Below are 19,182 nucleotides of genomic sequence, written 5' to 3' on the forward strand. Positions count from 1 at the left end.
AAATTAAAAAATTTTTAAAACGTAGTCTTGTTGCTACGGGGCTATATCGATTAATATTTCTACACCTATATTGTAGTTCTGAGCATTAAGCTAAAGTAGGTAGGTATATTGTATTATGAAACCTGCGCCCACGTAGCACGTGTAATACGTTTTCTGCTATTTAAATAATAATTAAATTCCCCGGAATTTTCCGTATAATAATTTTTCGTCGTGTGTACCTGCCTACCCATATATTATGTAATATAATAATATGAACTCGATCGTGAAATGCGTCATTTGTTGGGCGTAGCTATACGGTAAATGTACCCAGCTAAGCGAAAAGCCGTCGTCGGGAACAAGCGACGGCGGCAGAGGAAAAAAAATTAAGCGAAAAAAGAATAATATTATACTTAAGTAATTTCTCGTTTGCCCGTTTACTCGCATTATACGCGCTCCGTGCAATATATCAAAAGGCTTCGCACCGGGGCGGCAGACGGAGGCCTCTTAATATATATATATACATAGATTGTATTGTATTGTATTAAACGCACTTATTTTTACAAGCAATCCTTTGTCCCTGAACAAAAGCGACACGTAATACGCGCGCAGGTTATAATATTATAACCTCCTATGATCCGAGTGCGCTGCACGTTGACCAATTACGTGTCCGAGCTGCAAGGGCCGCCGCGTGCTGGTGCAGAGGGGCAAAGGCTCCGGTTAATTAGAAAACGCCGAGCGCAAGAGCCATTTCTCCAAAGGCACCTTTGTAATAATAATAATGTACGCTCGACATTGCCGGGACGCAAAAAGTAAGTCTCGGCATAACACGATAATTAAGATTGATTTATTGCGGCTGGCGTAACATATTCATAATAATTATAGTCGTCGTCGTCGCAGGCACACAGCAGAGAAACAAGATTGCTGCGGGTTGTTCTGTTGTGCTGTGTACGTCGCCTCGTCACGCGGAAAATCTTCTATTAGCGAGACTTTTGCACACGCAGGCCCCCGTTTGGTACACGTTTTCCCTTCGCCGCCTCCACCCTCGGACGCCCGCGACCCCCGCTCGGCGCAAGCGCGCTGCCTCATGTCGGTGTGAGTTTCATACACGTGTGTGCGCTGTGGAAACTTTAATAATAATAATAATAATATTTCGTAGAAATGCCGGAAAATAAAGTTTTCCTCTAAAACTTTGCTCCACTCACTCGGCCCTGCATACCAGCCATGATATTATATACAACCGTGTGTCCCGCGCCGAGCACGTAAAAACCGAACAAATATGCACGCGGTTGTTCTTCAGCCGCTGCACCCGCTGCACCCGCCACCCCGCAGTGGGCCCATCACTTATGTATGTATACGATAAATATATATTATATTATAGTCGGTCGACGGTTTCGTTTCCTCGGGGACGGTCGTGTTCGGTCACCGCGTGATCCGAGTCCCCGAAACATGACGTAGGTACGCGACTGACGTGTGATCATTGCAACTATTATTATTATTGTTTGTTGTTGTTGTTGTTGTTGTTGTCGTTGTCATTGTTGTTGCGTCGTTTTCGTTGCCGTTGTAGCAGTTTTATTTCACAATAATCGCCGTCTCCGGTCCACAATATTATTATGATATATTATTATATTACATACATTCGTAAGTAAATAATATATCTATACACTGCAATGTTATTATGACGTGTACAACTTTACCTACAATAACGCAAAATCCATTTGACAAATTAAAATAACTGCGGTATTATGCCATGACAAACGATACCATGTTATCCTTTGAATACGCGCGTGCTTCTTATAAATTATTATTATCCGTCCGAAACTTTTAAAGCTCGCAAACTACATCATATAAGTATCACGTTGCAGTCGTTTTCGACCACCCTACCTACGTTTACGCTACGTACGTACGGTAAAGTTTATTATTATAGATAGGCACGTATTTCATAATGACATTTTTCGTTTTTATTCCAAACAACGAGCGTTAGTAAATTTAATTTGAACGCAAAACCTATTTGGATAAACACACTTCAAAGCATCGCATAATATGATAATATGTGTACAGCTTAACATGTTCGTGTGTATATATACATATAAATATTTGTGCGTCTTGTCATCTACTGTTTCACATATAAAGTCGTAAACAAATAATATTACAATGCTTTGATATATGATTATTTTGCTCTTACATGATTGATCATGTAGATACGGAAACCCCATGCCAGGATTGAAGTATTATAAAGTGACCTTTTTTTTTTATACCTTACAAAATCTAGTTTTCATTTATTGACATTTAAGTTTTTAACGTTGACGTCGTGTAATGTTAATGTAAAAATTCAGTCAGATTGTAGATAAAGCTGTTATAAATAATGGTGGTAAAAATAAAAAATAAAACATTAGTTTCACTTATTTCTAATAATATAAATCAAGCCGATGCGATGTATAGCTTTTTTTTATTGAATACCAACATTAAAAAGATTGAATTACTTTCCATTCTATTATCTTTCTTGAATTCGAGATATTTTTTCATTTAAATGTATTGAACCAGAAATGCAGTTTTCTATCAAATATATCAACAAATTTCACAATATGAAGATTGAAGAGTCTAAGGGAATTTCATTAAAATAATTTTAAAATAGGGATCGGCTGACGTTGACTCGCGATTTAAAAAAAAGGTTTAATATACTCGTGCATTTGATTAATGTGATGAGGATTTAGTACCTACACAATATATCATAAGATGTTGTACATAGATTCAATATCACAACATTGTATGATATTACATTATAATATAGCTGATCCTTCACGGCATTTTCGTGATGAATTAAATATCCGTGGATTTATACCTTCTTGAACACTCCGTTAAAAGTGAACAGCATAGATTTTTAACACAGTTATTTCAGTTTTTTAGACAAAATATAAAATAATGTTTAAAATTATACCTCATAATATAATCTGACTTGTGCAATTGTCAACAATATATCAATTAAAAATATTATAGTCCAGGTTAGTCAACCATATTAAAATGTAAGTGTTGAAAAGTAAAAAGTAAATAATACAAACTAGCCTATGACATTACTGTTCTTGTTGAATCCATGACCAACTTATGAAAATCGGTCGAAGACTGTGTATTTACATAATGGTTATTCGTTTTAGGCCTTTGATTTTATATTAAAGATATATTATTAATTATGTCTGATTCTGTACGGTGTTATCAGCGATCAAATAAATAGTGGATTTATACTGTCGTTAAATGAAAACTGCACATATTTTTAACACATTAATTTGAATGGTTTTGACCAAGTATAAAATACAGGTCTAAAATTATATTCAATTATTGTAACTATTTTATTTTATATTTGTAGGGTTAGTAATCCTGTATATGGTCATGTGCAGTGAGTCCATCTTTAAAACGCAACATTTGAAAAATATTGTTTGCAGCAAATTTTAGAACCGTGAGTGTGTTAGGTTTGGCTGTGGATCTCTTACACACACACACACACACACACACACACACACACACACACACACACACACACTGAATTTTATTGATATAGACTATTACGTTTTCGTATTATAAGTTGATCGAATTTCATAAATTATACGTCCTTGGACCTTGTGGAAAATAATTGAAATTCCTTTAAACTATAAAAGTAAAATACAAAGCAAAGTATGAGGAGGTCCTTTTTTATATTTAGTGCAAAAGTTTAAATTAGGTATATAAATATCACACACCAATATCAACATTATTATAATAATATACATGCTAATTGAATTTATGAGATTTTATTAGTATTTACTAGTCACTAGTGTCACTTATTAATAATCGGCTTTTATCACTCATCGACTAACAGACTTTAATAACCATAAGTGACTAAAGTTTGATTTGATCAATACCATGGAGAATAACTGCACGAAAATTGTACAGTAAATTGACAGCTATTTATGTATAATTTATTCATTGACAAGTATTGATTTAGAATTGAATGTCAAATTATTATGAAATTATATTTTGAAATCTGAAAGTGAATAACAATGGAAAATAAACATAAATGTATAAAAAAAATATTATTGAAAGAGTGTTTTTTACAGACAAAACAACACGAACTATTATAACGATTCGATAAACGCTGCGGTAACGCGACGCAAGGATTTTTTGTACGAATTCCCAGTGAGCACAATAATACTCTATTATGTATTTATGCACCGAAGTGCAAACTCGTGGAAAATATAAGGGACAAGCACCGAGTTTCCCGGTGGATATAGTTGCATGGAGCATTATAATAATAATATGATCAATCACGTAATCTATTTTCTGTTCACAGTAATCCCTCAATAGACCGCAGCAACTTGCCGCAAGACCGTACGCAAGAAAAATCCTTATAACCGGACGTATTACCACTTACCAGCAACGAACCGCATAAGCATCTATGTGCGGCGCACCACGTACGGTTGGAAGGGGAGACGTTTGAAAGAGCCTCCACTTTCGGGGTGAAATAAGTAATAACTGGGATTTGTGCTAAACGCGTAGAAAATTATAAATATATAATCGACATTCTTATACAAAATAATAATATGTGATTGAAACTAAAGAGTTGTGGGTCTATAATAAAAACTTACTACAGTAGGGGAGTTACAAGCAAAATCAAATTTTTGATTGAAATAATGTATTCAAGTTAAATATTTTTATTCACTAAATACCGTAGAAATTAACAGTGCTATTGTGTATCTACCTATTACACAAACGAAAACTGTTATTATATATTAGGCATTGAAAAATAAATCACAAACGAATTTTTGAAACCTGATTATTCAAATTTCGACTTTCTTACTAAAGACTTATCAGTTCTTGGAGAGAAATCCTCAAAAAAAACTAAACCTTGATACTGATATTAACTATGTCGTGTGAGAGGGGTGACCTCTCTACTATCCATACACATTCAAACAAGAGTTTCTGTAATTTTAAAAACCCACTCAAATAAAATGTTGAAGTGAGCCACTTTCAACGTTTTCTGGTTGAATTATTACTGACGCCAGAATCAGCCATGGAAGTGGCCGACGCGACATTGCGGGGAGAACCATTTTCGGTACGTAAGTATGTCTGAAATAAAGCTATTGAAGTCCAAAGAATTATACCACGACAGACAGTGATTTTTGATGTCAACTTTCGATTACGGCTAAATGAGTGCTATACAATTTTATTGGTCACCGGGTTTTGGTAGTTGTAATAGACGGTAGTACCTACATTATAATAAAATGCATACATCGCTAATACTACAGAATATAACAATACTATTGATCATAAATATAGCTAAATCAATGCCAATACCAAGGTTATAATTTACTAAACGCACCCGTAGTTTAGCGGACTAATACATTATTATGTATTCCGGTGAATGGTTTTGAATTCACATTACTTTTACGATTTCGACAGATCGATTGACATATTATACGTGTTAGAAGAAGAAAAATGATTAGGTACCACCAGACAAGGCAGTGACTAAAATATATTTTTGATTTTTTTCTTGATATTCTTTATCTATGGACGATTTTTTAGCGAAACGAACGATCAAAGGAATCTATAATAATATAATATTATTGTATACCATTAAATGGTTTAGACCTTAGAAGTTGGCACAAATAGCGGATTTAGTATTTTATATACCCATTATCCAGTGTCCTAGTATACAAAGCATCAACTAAAAATACCACTTAGAAAATATCACAATACATTTGAAAAAAATCAAATGAGAGTAAAAAAAATATTATTTTAATATAATATAAGAAAATAATATAATTTAGGGAGAACTGGAGAAGCCATTTTTGTAATTGAAATAAGGGTTACATACTAAATAGTCAGAAAAATTATAATATATTATTATATTCAGTGTTAATTGACATTTCGATCAAAATAAAAACGTACCAATGTCCAATATGAACTTCACATAGTAGTTGTGCAGTATTTTTATTATTATTATTACAAAACATTTTAGTCCAATTGGTTTAGTCTTCACTTCTCAATGTTACAAGCAAATCACTCCGAATAATTAGTAGCTTTCACACTGTAAATATATTATTTCGTCATTAATATTGGGTTTCACACTAGTCATTTCATCACCCATTAAATTCATATAATTTTACAAATTTAACCACTCTATGTCCTTTTTTTTTCCTCCCACATGTCGTTGAGTTACTAGGAAATAATATGAAAATGTGACGTAATATATTTGCGATTTACACCTTCATTATTCATTATTCATGTCATACATTTTTATATCGTTTCAAACAAAAACAAGCCTAAAAATATCATCATACTTCTACATTTCAAGCTTTACTTCTAAACAGCTCTGGTTCATTAGTCATACAATGATATATAAATTGATGTGTGCTGTGTTTGCTTTTTCTTTTTGTCAAACGACAGTTATAACAGCAGAAAATAAACTTTCAATATCGGAGTAGTCTCTGCTAGAAAATTTAGATTTATCTGGTAACTTAATGATAAACAGTAGACAATTTCTAATACTATTTTGAATAATTCGAGGAAACCAACGAAAGCGGGAGTATGCATGCAACTCCAGTTTTTAACAAAATCTATTTTGTTTTTGTTGTACTTCATGAAGAAATAATTATTCATCCGATATTTATTTATTTTTACTTTATTATACTTTACCATTTTTTTTTTGCATAGAAATGTCTTATAATTACCATGACTAGATGAATTTACTGTTCGAATTTAATACATCCATTATAACAGTGATCTACTCAATACACAAGGTGCACTCAAAGCCTTAACTAAGTGCGAGTTCCTCGACTTTTTATTTTACATAATCACCATTTAAATTTTTAATACTTGACAAGATGAGTAGATGACCACTTATTATTAGTCGTTATGCTATTATATACAATTTTTTCCATACATTCAAATTTTCCATGTCTACAATTCTTTCTGTTTCTACATTATAATTAAAATATTCATATTCTAAGAACAATTCAAATGCAGATTTCATAAAATAAATAATGATAGTTAGTTTATAAAGTATAAAATCTAAAAAAATATCACTTTTGCTCTCTGTGCGATAGGTATTGGACTTTAGCAGTATAATTATTTTGATTTTTTTTCTTTTAAGCATGAATAACAAGTTTGTGGAACTTATCTAACAATGATAAATGTTTCAGATATGCCCAAACAAAATGGAAAAAAGGGAGGGAAACAACAATCCCCGTTTTCTTCTATTTTCATTTCACTAATTCCTAAAAGTTGTCCGGCACGCCCATCCCGCATCCCAAAACTTTCTCTAACCCGTCCAATTTTAACACGACTTTAAAACATCCAAACCAGAATAGGGGAAAACAAAAGTAAGACCAATCGTTATTTCATTACTCTAGTTCCCTTATATGAACGAGGTTAAAATGAGTTAGGCCTACCCGAGTTGGGTATTTTGCGTATTATGTACATGTACAAAATATACATATACCGTATACGTATGTATAATGTATATAATGCTAATCACTCTATTTATTGATGTACAGGGTAACTATTTTATCAGTAGACACACTTTGTATCTATTAAATTCTCTTTTTTCTCTTTTTCACTTAGTTTGAAATAGTAACTTATAAATAATATAATAACACCACATTTTTGACATTGAATCTTATCATTTTTAATTTTATTGATGACAAACAATATTTATTATAAAATGTCGAAGAGTTTTTGTATCAAAAAAAAATATATTAATTCTTAAATATATATAATAATATGCGATGCATAAATACACGCAAAGGGTGAAACTCCTCTTGTATTTTTGAAAAAGGTTTTTTCTTAGTTTTAACTTTTAAGTGAAACAAAATAAATTGCTACACAATCAATAGTCAGAACGATTTCATTAACATTTCACCAGCTTGCATAATTAATCAGGAATTTGCATTGAATGACAGTAACTCAGTGCTGTACAAATACTTGAAATCTCCCATAAACGCAATTGACAGATTTGAATAAGCCAGCACAGTGACAATGTCGTAGTACAGAAAAATAAGGGTTCGATTGTTTTTTCAACGTGTTAAGTACACCATAATATTTTTTTTGTTTGCCTGATATTGAAATAGTCTGTAAATTATTCAAATTGTATTTGTTTTCGGTCTGCATAAAATTAACCATTTGCTATTATAGTTGTATCATAGACACCGCAACAATAAATAAAAGATAAATGTTTATACTGGTTTTTTGAAGTGAATTTGGTTCAACGAAATGTATGAATACTTATTCCCAATGATTTTCCGACATCGTAACATTGTTTATTATACGATTTCGAAGATATCGTGCTGATTTATCAAATCAATAGCACGTCATATCATAATAATATGGCAAATACAAATCTACAATTTTAAACACTGTTTACTAACCATAATTTAAATCATAGCTAATGTTTTTGCATACAACTGCTTTTTATTTTTTATTAAACTTTTAAACCATTAAAGGCTTATTATTATGATCTATAGTTTGTATACTGAATAATAAATATAGTTAAATCGTTTCATTAATATAACTAATTTTAGTGTTGTGTAATCTGTGAAATAAATCAATGAGAAGTTATGTTTATAAACAAATATAAACATAACGACATTAGCATGTATTATTAATGAAACAAATTTTTTTAAACCATATACAAATAATATCATTTTTAATTGTATTAGAAAAATTTTAAATTATCCAACCTATTACCCCATAATAACTTTAAAAGTATGTATAAAAATAAATTTATTGTAACATTAATAGTTTAAAAACAATTATTTAAATAAAAACAATGTTTTATATTTTTTACAGATAGGTAAACTATATTATGTATTTTAACGGTACGAATTGGTTTATAAACAAGTCAAACTCTGGGGACTAGTATGGAAGTGAATTGTTTGAAGGAAGATATAATCAAAAACACATTTAACGTTTATTAATCGATAAACCAATTTTGGAACGTTTAATCGTTTTGGGACCACCTGCCGGTAGTTATCATAAAATGAAAATGTATAATAGTATGTTCATCTCTGTATTGTTCCTAATAATATGTAAATTTTTATTTGAGAAGTACGCTTTATGCGGATATCTTAGCCGTATAGAACTTTTAATAATATTATTACAAATAAATAACCAAAAGTTCACATATAGATAAGCCAATTAAAGAAAGTTTTACCCGCTTGCCGTAGTATGTGCGAAACTACTTAAAAATAATGATACCGTTGTAATTACGACTTAAGAGGAAGGAAAAAATCGTTGGCAACTTGTTGCAAGTTCGTTTAAGCGTTATTTCTTTGTGGTTTATCACGTACATTCTCCGTGAAAGTACGCAAGAGAAATGAAACTATTCGTTGATTACATACTTAAGCGCGCTGGTTCATGAATTACAACTCATCACCTCAAATTTTCCACTCGAAAAAAATAATAATGATAATAACTACAAATAACAATGAAAATAACACCCACATAATAATGATAGCCATAATTATGATAACCATAAAAATAATAAAAATAGCAACGAGGTCATTAAACAAGCATTAGAGGAGAGTTTAACCGACTCCCATTAACGCAATCGCCCTTATTTGCGCAGGTCGATACGACAATTACCTAGCGCCATATAATGTATCCATAAACTAGATTTAATCACGGCACGATTCCCCTCTCTCAATATATGTACACGAGATATTCAGAGCACGTGGCCACTTTGTATAGGCTTTGCTCCGTTTGAGTTATACTTGAGAAAATTGGAAACTATATGCGCCCCCACCGGTCCTCTTTTTTTTCTTCGTCCGTCCCTGTTTGCTGAGGACCAAAGGGATTAAAACTTAATTACTACTCGGACCTTTTGCCCGGTTACACACAATATAAACAAGTGCTGTGCGTGCACCGATATACAGACGCTGTCAATTGACGGATTTATTTTTCTCCGCTACTACTGGTCGGCTACGGTCCCTGCTAGTTTATCTAATAAAAATAAAAAAAATAAACCCCGGCAACGACACACGACGTGTAAAAAGGACAAGAGTTTGCAATTTATCTAATTTGTGTCGGAGTTTGAAAAAACAGGTGTAAATAAATCTGAGATACAACAAAAGGTCTAACTTCTTTGCGCTTTATCTTTTGATTAGGTATCGTCTTGGCGATCAAATCATATAATATTAAAACATTGTTCGGTAGGAACTGAGAATCCAAGAAAAATATATAGTACCTACCTATTGTTTTAGTTGTATTTTATTTATATTAGTTCTTTACCCTATATTTTGTACTTACTAGTTCCAAGAACTAAATAAAAATATGCGTAGTCATATTATTGTACAAACGAAGCCAATTTATTTAAATACGTAAAGAAAATATGAAATAATTTTACTTCATCAATCAAAATTTGGGTATATAATATTATATTTTGCTAATTTTAATGTATGAATATATATTTGCAATTTGCATTATGTAAAAGTATTATTTAATAACCAAAATGTAAATTTTCATGCAAAGATATCTTCATTAAATATTTAAATGTGTTGTAACAACACACGTCGTTCGTCTTTAATTTTGTATACCATTATAATCCAATAATTAATTAAGCATTAAATTAAGATTATCGCTAAAATTACTTTATAATACAATATTTAAATAAGCTTAAATGCTAAACTGGATTTAAATTAAAAAATTAAAATATTAATTACATAATTTACATTAATTACACTATGTATTTATTTTTATTGTTATCATTACTCATTAGTCATTAGGTAGCTCCCTTTTATTTATTAAAAGCTATATTTTTATTTTTGAACTGTAAACTTGTCGTTTGCTTACAATTCCAAAGATCAAAAATAATAATTAATTTGTTAAGGGTCATTGGCCAACTATTGTTTACTCATACTATTACACTAACTTTTATTGTTTTAATAATAATAATAATAACACTAATAATATAATAATGAATAATACTTATAGGGTTTTAATGTTTTTTCTAGTGTTCTAAATTATATTACAATATTATGCAATCTACATCTAATTCATAATTTATTTTATTTTAGCCCAGGACCGCAAACGTAAAAAAATAATAATATTCAAAAGATTTTATTCTGATATGTTTAATCTTAATGTTTATTCAGTATAGGTAGCCTATTATAGGTACGTATGGTAGGTGTTATGTAAAAAGTAAATAGTGTAATTTCATAAAATTATGTTTTGAGTAGAAGTAAAATAATAATATTCAATTTATTTGAGATAAAATTAACGTAGAATTATTATTATTATTTCTTTAAGTGTTATAACGTTATGATATTTATACGTACATACCACAAAAGCTTGAAGAGAAAAAAGTAATAAAAAAATCACAGTCTGTAAGTGAAAAGTTATGTGGATAAAATAATATGGTTTATTTAATATCATATTTAAACAGTATTGCCATTATAATACAATCAACTCAATACACAACATTATTTTAATTTCGAGACATTATTTTGGTCCATTGCAGGAGAAAATTATTTCGGATCGATATTCTTTTTATTGGTTTTGGCTACAAAATCCTATTTCTTCACAGAACCATCATGCTAATTATTAATTACCTATTCTGTTTTATTAAAATGTTTAAAGAATTGGATCTATAACTTTACGAGTGTATTTTTATAGGCACAATGTTTTTTTTTTTTTATTAGATAAAATAGAGTATTTACAATCTGTAATTTATACATACAATAAGTAAATATGATAACAAGAATAGGTAGGTAACATGAATGGCGTGAGGAGGGAGGTCCACCAGTGTGGATACCCACTAACTTGGCACAATGTTATTAATTATTTAACAACGTTTTATTAGTTATTCGATTTTTGATTTGAACAAGACACACGCATAAGCACGCATGAGTACTTATAGCTATATGAAAAATAATCAGCAAATCGGATATGACTTATCCGAGTTTATGGACAATATAGAGACTGCTGAAACTGTTATATAATATTATAATAAATGTGATTAATCAAAGTTATAATTTCGTCAATTTATCTTAATAGCTTAGTTAGGTAATTCATTTGTTAAATAAATAATTTATTAGTGTGCATCACAGCTGCTATTCGTCATACAAATGTTGGTCTCGGATTATGGCTTGATTTCGTATAAACGCGGCATTTACCTGCCTACTATGGTGGCCTTTCCACCATATAATTTATACCATGCTGACGCTGTTTGACCTCGTGAAATCAAGATGTTGATGTTGGTGCTCGGTAAAAACATAAACCCCGTCAGAAACCGTGTAGCAATCTAAGTTATACTTGAAAAATCACACGGCCATCTGTTTTATACCACACATGGGGGTCGGTCGAGTGGAACGATACGCGCGCTCGTCACGATGACGGATCACTGGGGATGCGAAAAAAAAAACAGTGTACCTACCTACGACTGCCTACGCACACATTCCTCATAACTTTTTCAACATTTTTTTTTTTTTTACCCGGTCAAACGAATCGTTTACGGTTTTCTTTTGAACGGTTAGGGAAAAAAGAAGAAAAAAACTACGATAATAATAATAATAATAATAATAATAATAGTAATAATGTAGAAAACCAAAAAGGTATGCAGAAAAATATTTTTGGTTAAAGCCGGAAAAATATGAAAAGCGTGTATAGTAGGCATAACAGGTACCCATCAGACTACAGAGCACATTTGCAGCGAAAGAGAAAAACGCCTGGAACCCGATGGACCGCGAGGAAACGTGATTGAAAAAAATGCACATAAACAGAAATATATGAGAAAATAAATAGGCATTTTATACCGTTTTACACGTGTTCCTTTCATATTTCCCCTTCAGTTCGGCTCGGAAAATCCGTCATTATTTCGGCCAGCCACTACAGCTTTCGGTAAAGCCGGATTTAAAATATTGTTATACTCGCAAGTATACGTATCCGCTATAATACAAACCCCACACCCCCCCCCCCCCCCCCCAACATCCGCTTTACTTAGTTTTTGAGGATTATAACTATAACAAACTGCATTACAAAATGTAATTTGATTAGTTCTGTTGATTGATAACATAAATACAATTATTAATGTCTGAACGAAATTTAAAAAAAATGATCGATCTGTATTAATTTGTGATTAAATAGTACCTACCTATATTTCTTCAAAATTAAAAATAATAAAATTGTCGATTATTGGTACATATTTTGTTATACTCCAGCTAGCTTACAAAAATGTAAGTATGTATATTACAGTTAAAGTTCTAAAAATATCGATAATATATAATTATATGTAGGTATACGCTAATACTTTGAGGTAGGTAATGTGTTTGATTTTATTTTGAATAATTTATTGATTATATATCTTAACATTATCGATATTCCTACGTCCTACAAATAATATTCAGCTATTTTCTATTTTAAAATGATATGCCTTATTATAATATTGAACCTACCCTTTTTGTACCGTATTTAATATTATAATACATATTACGTATATAGGTACTGCACTACTGCCTAGGTATTTAATGAAAAAACTAAGGCATCATATTCTTGATTCATTAACCGATGGGTTTTTAAACGGTCTTCAGATGTATTTAAAAAATTTAATTTTTGAAGCCCTTAGTAAGTATCAATAATTATTAATCATAAAATAATTACATTTTTATGCTTAATTACAATTATTGTAAAAATACAACAAGACCAGTAAAACGTGAAACGTATTTGTTCGATGCTTATTATAACGACGTTTAATATTTATAATATTAAATACATTAAAAACCATGTATTACCTACACAAAAAAAGATTCAAACAACACTTCCTTTACGTGTCAACGTCGACACGCAATACATTTTTTTTTCAGCATCAATGACGATGTTGAAAGTCCGATAACCAGGCAATACTGACATAGGTATAGTAACTTTCAACTTTCGTACTCAATACAATTTTTTTATATAGGAGTAGCTAGTTTGTATACAATTCATAAGTATTTCATTACAGTGCAGTGTTTCACTTTTGGTTTTGCGAAGTTTCTACCATGTTTCATAACCACTTTGATAAACACAAAATCTGGTTCCTTATTGTATTATAATTTTACTAAAAGGTCCACGTTTTATAAATATGATGAAAAAATTGAAACTATTTTTAAACGGCATGACTGTCCTCTATACTATTTTTTTCATATATTTCTTCGTAAAAAAATCTTTTTAAGCATTTTTAATTTTAATGAATATTTATTGAAAAAGTGTAAATAATACCAAAATTATTTATATACGTTTAATAAACGTTGAGTGATGTAAAACAATTAAAAATATATTGTTGTATTTATAAAAACAAATATAACATAATTACATAAACATTAAACATAATTCAGATACCTGATCCCTTATGCATGCAGTTATCCTAATTCTAAAACTAAGTATAAGAATTAGGTTTTGAAAAGTTTTGAGTGCTCGCCAGACACGGAAAAAGGGAAAAATGTATACAAAAAGTTCATCACTCTTTTCCGCTAACGTTTCTGAGTTCTTAAGCTATTTTATAGATTTTTGTTCCACGAACATTATTCATCTGACAAAACTTCTTTGTTTTTTTGTAACTTTTTTTTCAATACCTCGACGGCCTAGGGGCCATTCTTATTTTCATGATTCCCACCAGAGTCCGAATTTTTTAAACCTATCCTTTTGTCTTGATAAAAAGGGAACAAACTATGTGCTTGCTTTTAAGAAAAACAAATACATAAAAGAAAAGTGCTAATATTTTGTGACGCTATATACACAATCCTCTGAAAGTTCCATGTAATATTTTAATGTCAAGAAATAAAACATAGCCAACAAATCTGGATTCATACTGTTTAAGTTCACAATAACGATTCCTAATTAAAATGATACTGATTAAAATGATACGTTTAAAACTTAATAAAATATAATATACTTACTTTAAAATCTGGATCAGTACGTTTATTAAATGAACCAACGATGAAAAGGTTTCCGGTATCGGTGTCTACCATTTTAGCCAATGTTGTATACCTAAAATCAAAATTAAACAGGCTTGGTTAATACTTAGGTCTATAGGTACGTCCCGTGATAATATCTGTTTTTTCGTCTATTCTCAAATAGAATATTATTAAAATTAATTAACAGTTTGTTAAAAATTAAGCACACTGGATTGAAACCACTTAATTTAAGTACCTATTCCAAAAGTTTAAGAACTTATTACTAACCGATAACAGGCATTAAGGATTTCCATCTTGGAACATTTTGAATTTTTAATTATTTGTGTATTATTTAAACCGACTAAGGCATTTTATATCATTGTATAAAAATATATATACAATATACATTTTATGAAGATATGCAAGATTATGTGGTATAATATGTTAATAATATTCTATAGTACTTTACAAAGAACGTAATTATATTCTCAACAAAAACCGAAGAACGTTACATAACACACATCTCTTACAAATATATGCATATATTAAGCTTATTACTATTACAACAATTACCTTTTATGTTGTAAAACTTAAATGTAAAATGTATACGGTTTTTACATTTAAGTTCATACTACTATTGTTTATAAATATGATATAATTGGTTGACATTTATAATTATTGTTGTATATTGTTGTGTAATCGTAACTTAAAACGATGCACGTATCAAATAAACTTAAATTTACTTTAATCACATTTTTAAGCACTCATATTATCGACCTGGGTGAGTACATACTACATACAATTTAAAAACTAGAAAATGTATACTGATTGGTTGTTGTCGAGCGTTAATAACAAAAATGTTACATTTATCAAACTTCAATTTTTAAATCTAAAATAAACAAATTAATATTTATTGAATTTTTCAAAACATAATCTATAATTAAAAATTAGGTACGTAAGATGTATAAAACTATAAACGTGTACCTATAGATCTAAATAATTTTTAAATGTAGTTAGTTCATAAAAATCTTGGTTATAAAAAATGTAGGCGAATAAATATTAAAATATACTTTATATTTTGCTTATAAAAACTATTTTTATTAACTAACCTTACGGTTGTTACCGAATAAGAAAAATGCCTTATTAAAATGTCATACTTGTTAAATATACTGTTATTTTATGTTAAAAGATATACATCAATCTTATGTTTACGACTTGGAATCTCTATCCCATCCCTAAATCCTAAAACAATATCGTGAATAATTCAACCGGCTCTTTCCCCTACTGGTTACTGATCAAAAATTATTTTCTTCCAGCAAGTCTACCACACCCCAATACTCCTCAGTCCTAGTCTTAATGCCTTGAAATCATGCACACCGCAATAACCCCAATAATAATAATAATAATAATGTCCGCTAACGCCCGAGTTCCGTCCCAGAGGCTGGCAATAAAACGCAATGATTCTTCTCTTTTAATACCTATATACTCTCTTCTTAGCCAACAATGGAAGGCAACCTCACAGAATTTTAATCGAACACGTTTTGTTTTTCCAAGTGACTCGTGAAGTGTGAGCGAATATAACACTTCCGTAAGTTACGAATCTGCATCAATTTTTTCTTAAACGAATCAATAGGTAACACATTTCCAAAAATGATTTTGTCAGATAACACATCATCTCATGCTAATAATTTTTAGGCCGGTATTACAACCACCTATTAGTTTGTTATAACCATATATTGTTATTGTGAAAATACAGCACTTATAAGTATTACTGCATTAGTTCTGATTTTCAAAATAATTAAATGAAACGTAAAACTGATCAAAGCAGTACCCACAACGATATTATACAAACATATAAAATAAATGAAAATGTTAAAATAAGCTAAACGCTTAATTTAAATAATTTCAAACCGTCTGGTCTCATCCAAAATTAATATTATTATCACTACAGGCTGCAGTATACACACTGGCATATAGCTTACGAGGTACGCTTTTTTCTATAATAAGACACAGCATACCAGATCCGATTATTATGACGTAGCTGCTTTAAAAATTGTATACCTTTTTATACTTTCGTAAGAATTTGATGATTGTAGACAACATATATGTATACAAAATCGATTTATAAAATGCAATATTATAATATGCACATTTCCCCGTGACGTTTAGTTTTCAATGTATGGTTTTATTTCGAATTTCACATTGTGATTGCCTTTCTGACGTATATACAAGGTTATTTCATTCCAAGTTGCTGCATCCATTTATCCTATATAAGCGTTCAAACGGTTCATCAAATATTTTCTCTCTCACGGTTCATCGGTTTCATAGTAGCAGCTGGCCCTCCGGGGAAAAACTCAAAACCTGGTTTACCGATTCTGTTATATACCTATATATATTGTGTCGTGGATATATAAATTGACTACGACGACATGGCAACTTTTAACAAGCCAATTTCCGAATTTCTCTCCATCTCGCTCTTTTCGCCCTCTATCCACGGTCCTTTGTCCGTTTTAATCTAACCGCACGCACTAGTACGGCATCTGAGTTCTAACAAGCTTCCTTTATCCATAAAAGGATTAATCGACCGTACGGAAAGTCAAGAATCAACCGCCCAATTGTATTGTCCTGTCCGGGAAAACGGGTTCAAAGCTGCAAGTATAATATATATTACAGTGAAGTTAAAAATTGAAAAAACAATTACACGTTAAAGCGTACCATTCTATACATGTTGAAAGTAAAAATAAAAACAAACAAATATATATATTATAGCTTCTCGTATTCCGAATTCGAAATGATATCATCCTCTTCATCATTCGTTGGAGAGGCCAACTCGATTCTAAACGAGCAATGAATTGCCGTTTAGGGGCTTAGGATTTATTATCGAGCAACTGGTATGCAAATTGAAACTTACTGCCAAGGTCTTATCTTGTTAGATTAATACCAAGCGATCAGGTACCTACTCAAGTTGTAGATTAATTATTCATCTTATACAACACAAACCTGCGTCGTTTGTGCGTCGGAAGAGATATTACTCAAATACGATGGTTCCAGCAGGATTTATTAATAGTATAATTAAATATCCCTTATTGCACCACCTCTACTTCTTCCTTCTTAAGTGCAACGATTTTAAAACGATTGATATCATCCAATGAGTTCCCTACTTATGTTGTATAAGATGTAATACGTACGTATTATAATATATTATTTTATTTGTAGGTGCTAAATCGAAAAAAAATAGACTGAAACACAAACCGAAGCAACTTTTGAAACGTTTTACTCATAAAATATGACGCCACCCCTTACCTTAACACAAAGTGTGAATGAGTATAAAATATATTTTTACCTATTTAATATTTATGAAAAAAAAGACAGTAGTATTTACTATTTGGTAACGCGATGATGACCATTTTCAGTTTTACAATTTTTGGAATTTTTTTGTGAAGTCTATTTCGGTGAGTATTTTTGTGTAAGGACGGATCATATTGCACCATTAACAAAAATAAGGCCAACTGTTTCGGCCATCATGAATCATTACGATATAATGTGTTTTTCTATACATCGATTAAATTCTCATTTTCAATGCTGAGTGTTTATAAACATACGATAATGTAATGTATTATGTATATTTTTCACACAGTAGACACATTTTGGTTGATATGCATACATGCTGATATTGCTATCGAAGTGAAGCATACAATATATTTTAATTTTTTCGAATATTTACCAATAATCGAATTTCAATAATTGATGATATTTTGACATGTACATGTTTAGACTTTTAAAATTCAAACGTTTTTTTATTGATTTAGTTTTTGAGATTTTGGAAAATTACAAATAAACGAGTGAGACACAATTATTATGTATTACAATTGATTTAGCATTTTTTGTTTACCACATCTCAAAACACTCGAAAATTAAAAATCTTATCATCGTGTTTCTTTAAATTCTGGGATAGCTAATTTACAGGACTAACTAATAAAAAAAATGTTAAAAGTTGAACTATTATTTTTCATTTAGTACGTATTCGAATGGTTATTTTAAGTTTTAAAGTTTAGACATGGGGTGGATAGTTGACAGGGCCTTTGAGGAGTATATTTTATAGAAAGCTGCAGGCTGTTGTGGTACTTATGTTCAAGGACAAACGCTGTGACACCTGCAAATGTATATATTTTTGACAGAGTTTTATCTTTTTGTACGGTAGTAAAATAATGTACACATATACCTATATTCCATAAAAATATTCATGGTTTTTATGTTTATTTTATAAATGGGTTGAACTAATCTTATGGCCCCCAAAAAAAGTCTAAATGCT

The 19,182-nt window shown here is 30.5% G+C and overlaps 1 protein-coding gene across 1 annotated transcript in view; it reads right to left on the bottom strand.

Moving 5' to 3' along the window:
• LOC111037829 overlaps positions 1 to 19,182 on the bottom strand; it is a 39,910-nt gene that overhangs the window by 1,454 nt on the left and 19,274 nt on the right. Inside the window, exon 3 of the mRNA XM_022320615.1 lies at positions 14,874 to 14,964. Coding sequence (XP_022176307.1) covers positions 14,874 to 14,964 — 91 coding nt within the window. The remainder of the gene's footprint in view (positions 1 to 14,873; positions 14,965 to 19,182) is intronic.

The sequence above is a fragment of the Myzus persicae genome, unplaced genomic scaffold, assembly GCF_001856785.1.
Source record: "Myzus persicae strain clone G006 unplaced genomic scaffold, MPER_G0061.0, whole genome shotgun sequence".
In the NCBI taxonomy this organism is placed as follows: domain Eukaryota; kingdom Metazoa; phylum Arthropoda; class Insecta; order Hemiptera; family Aphididae; genus Myzus; species Myzus persicae.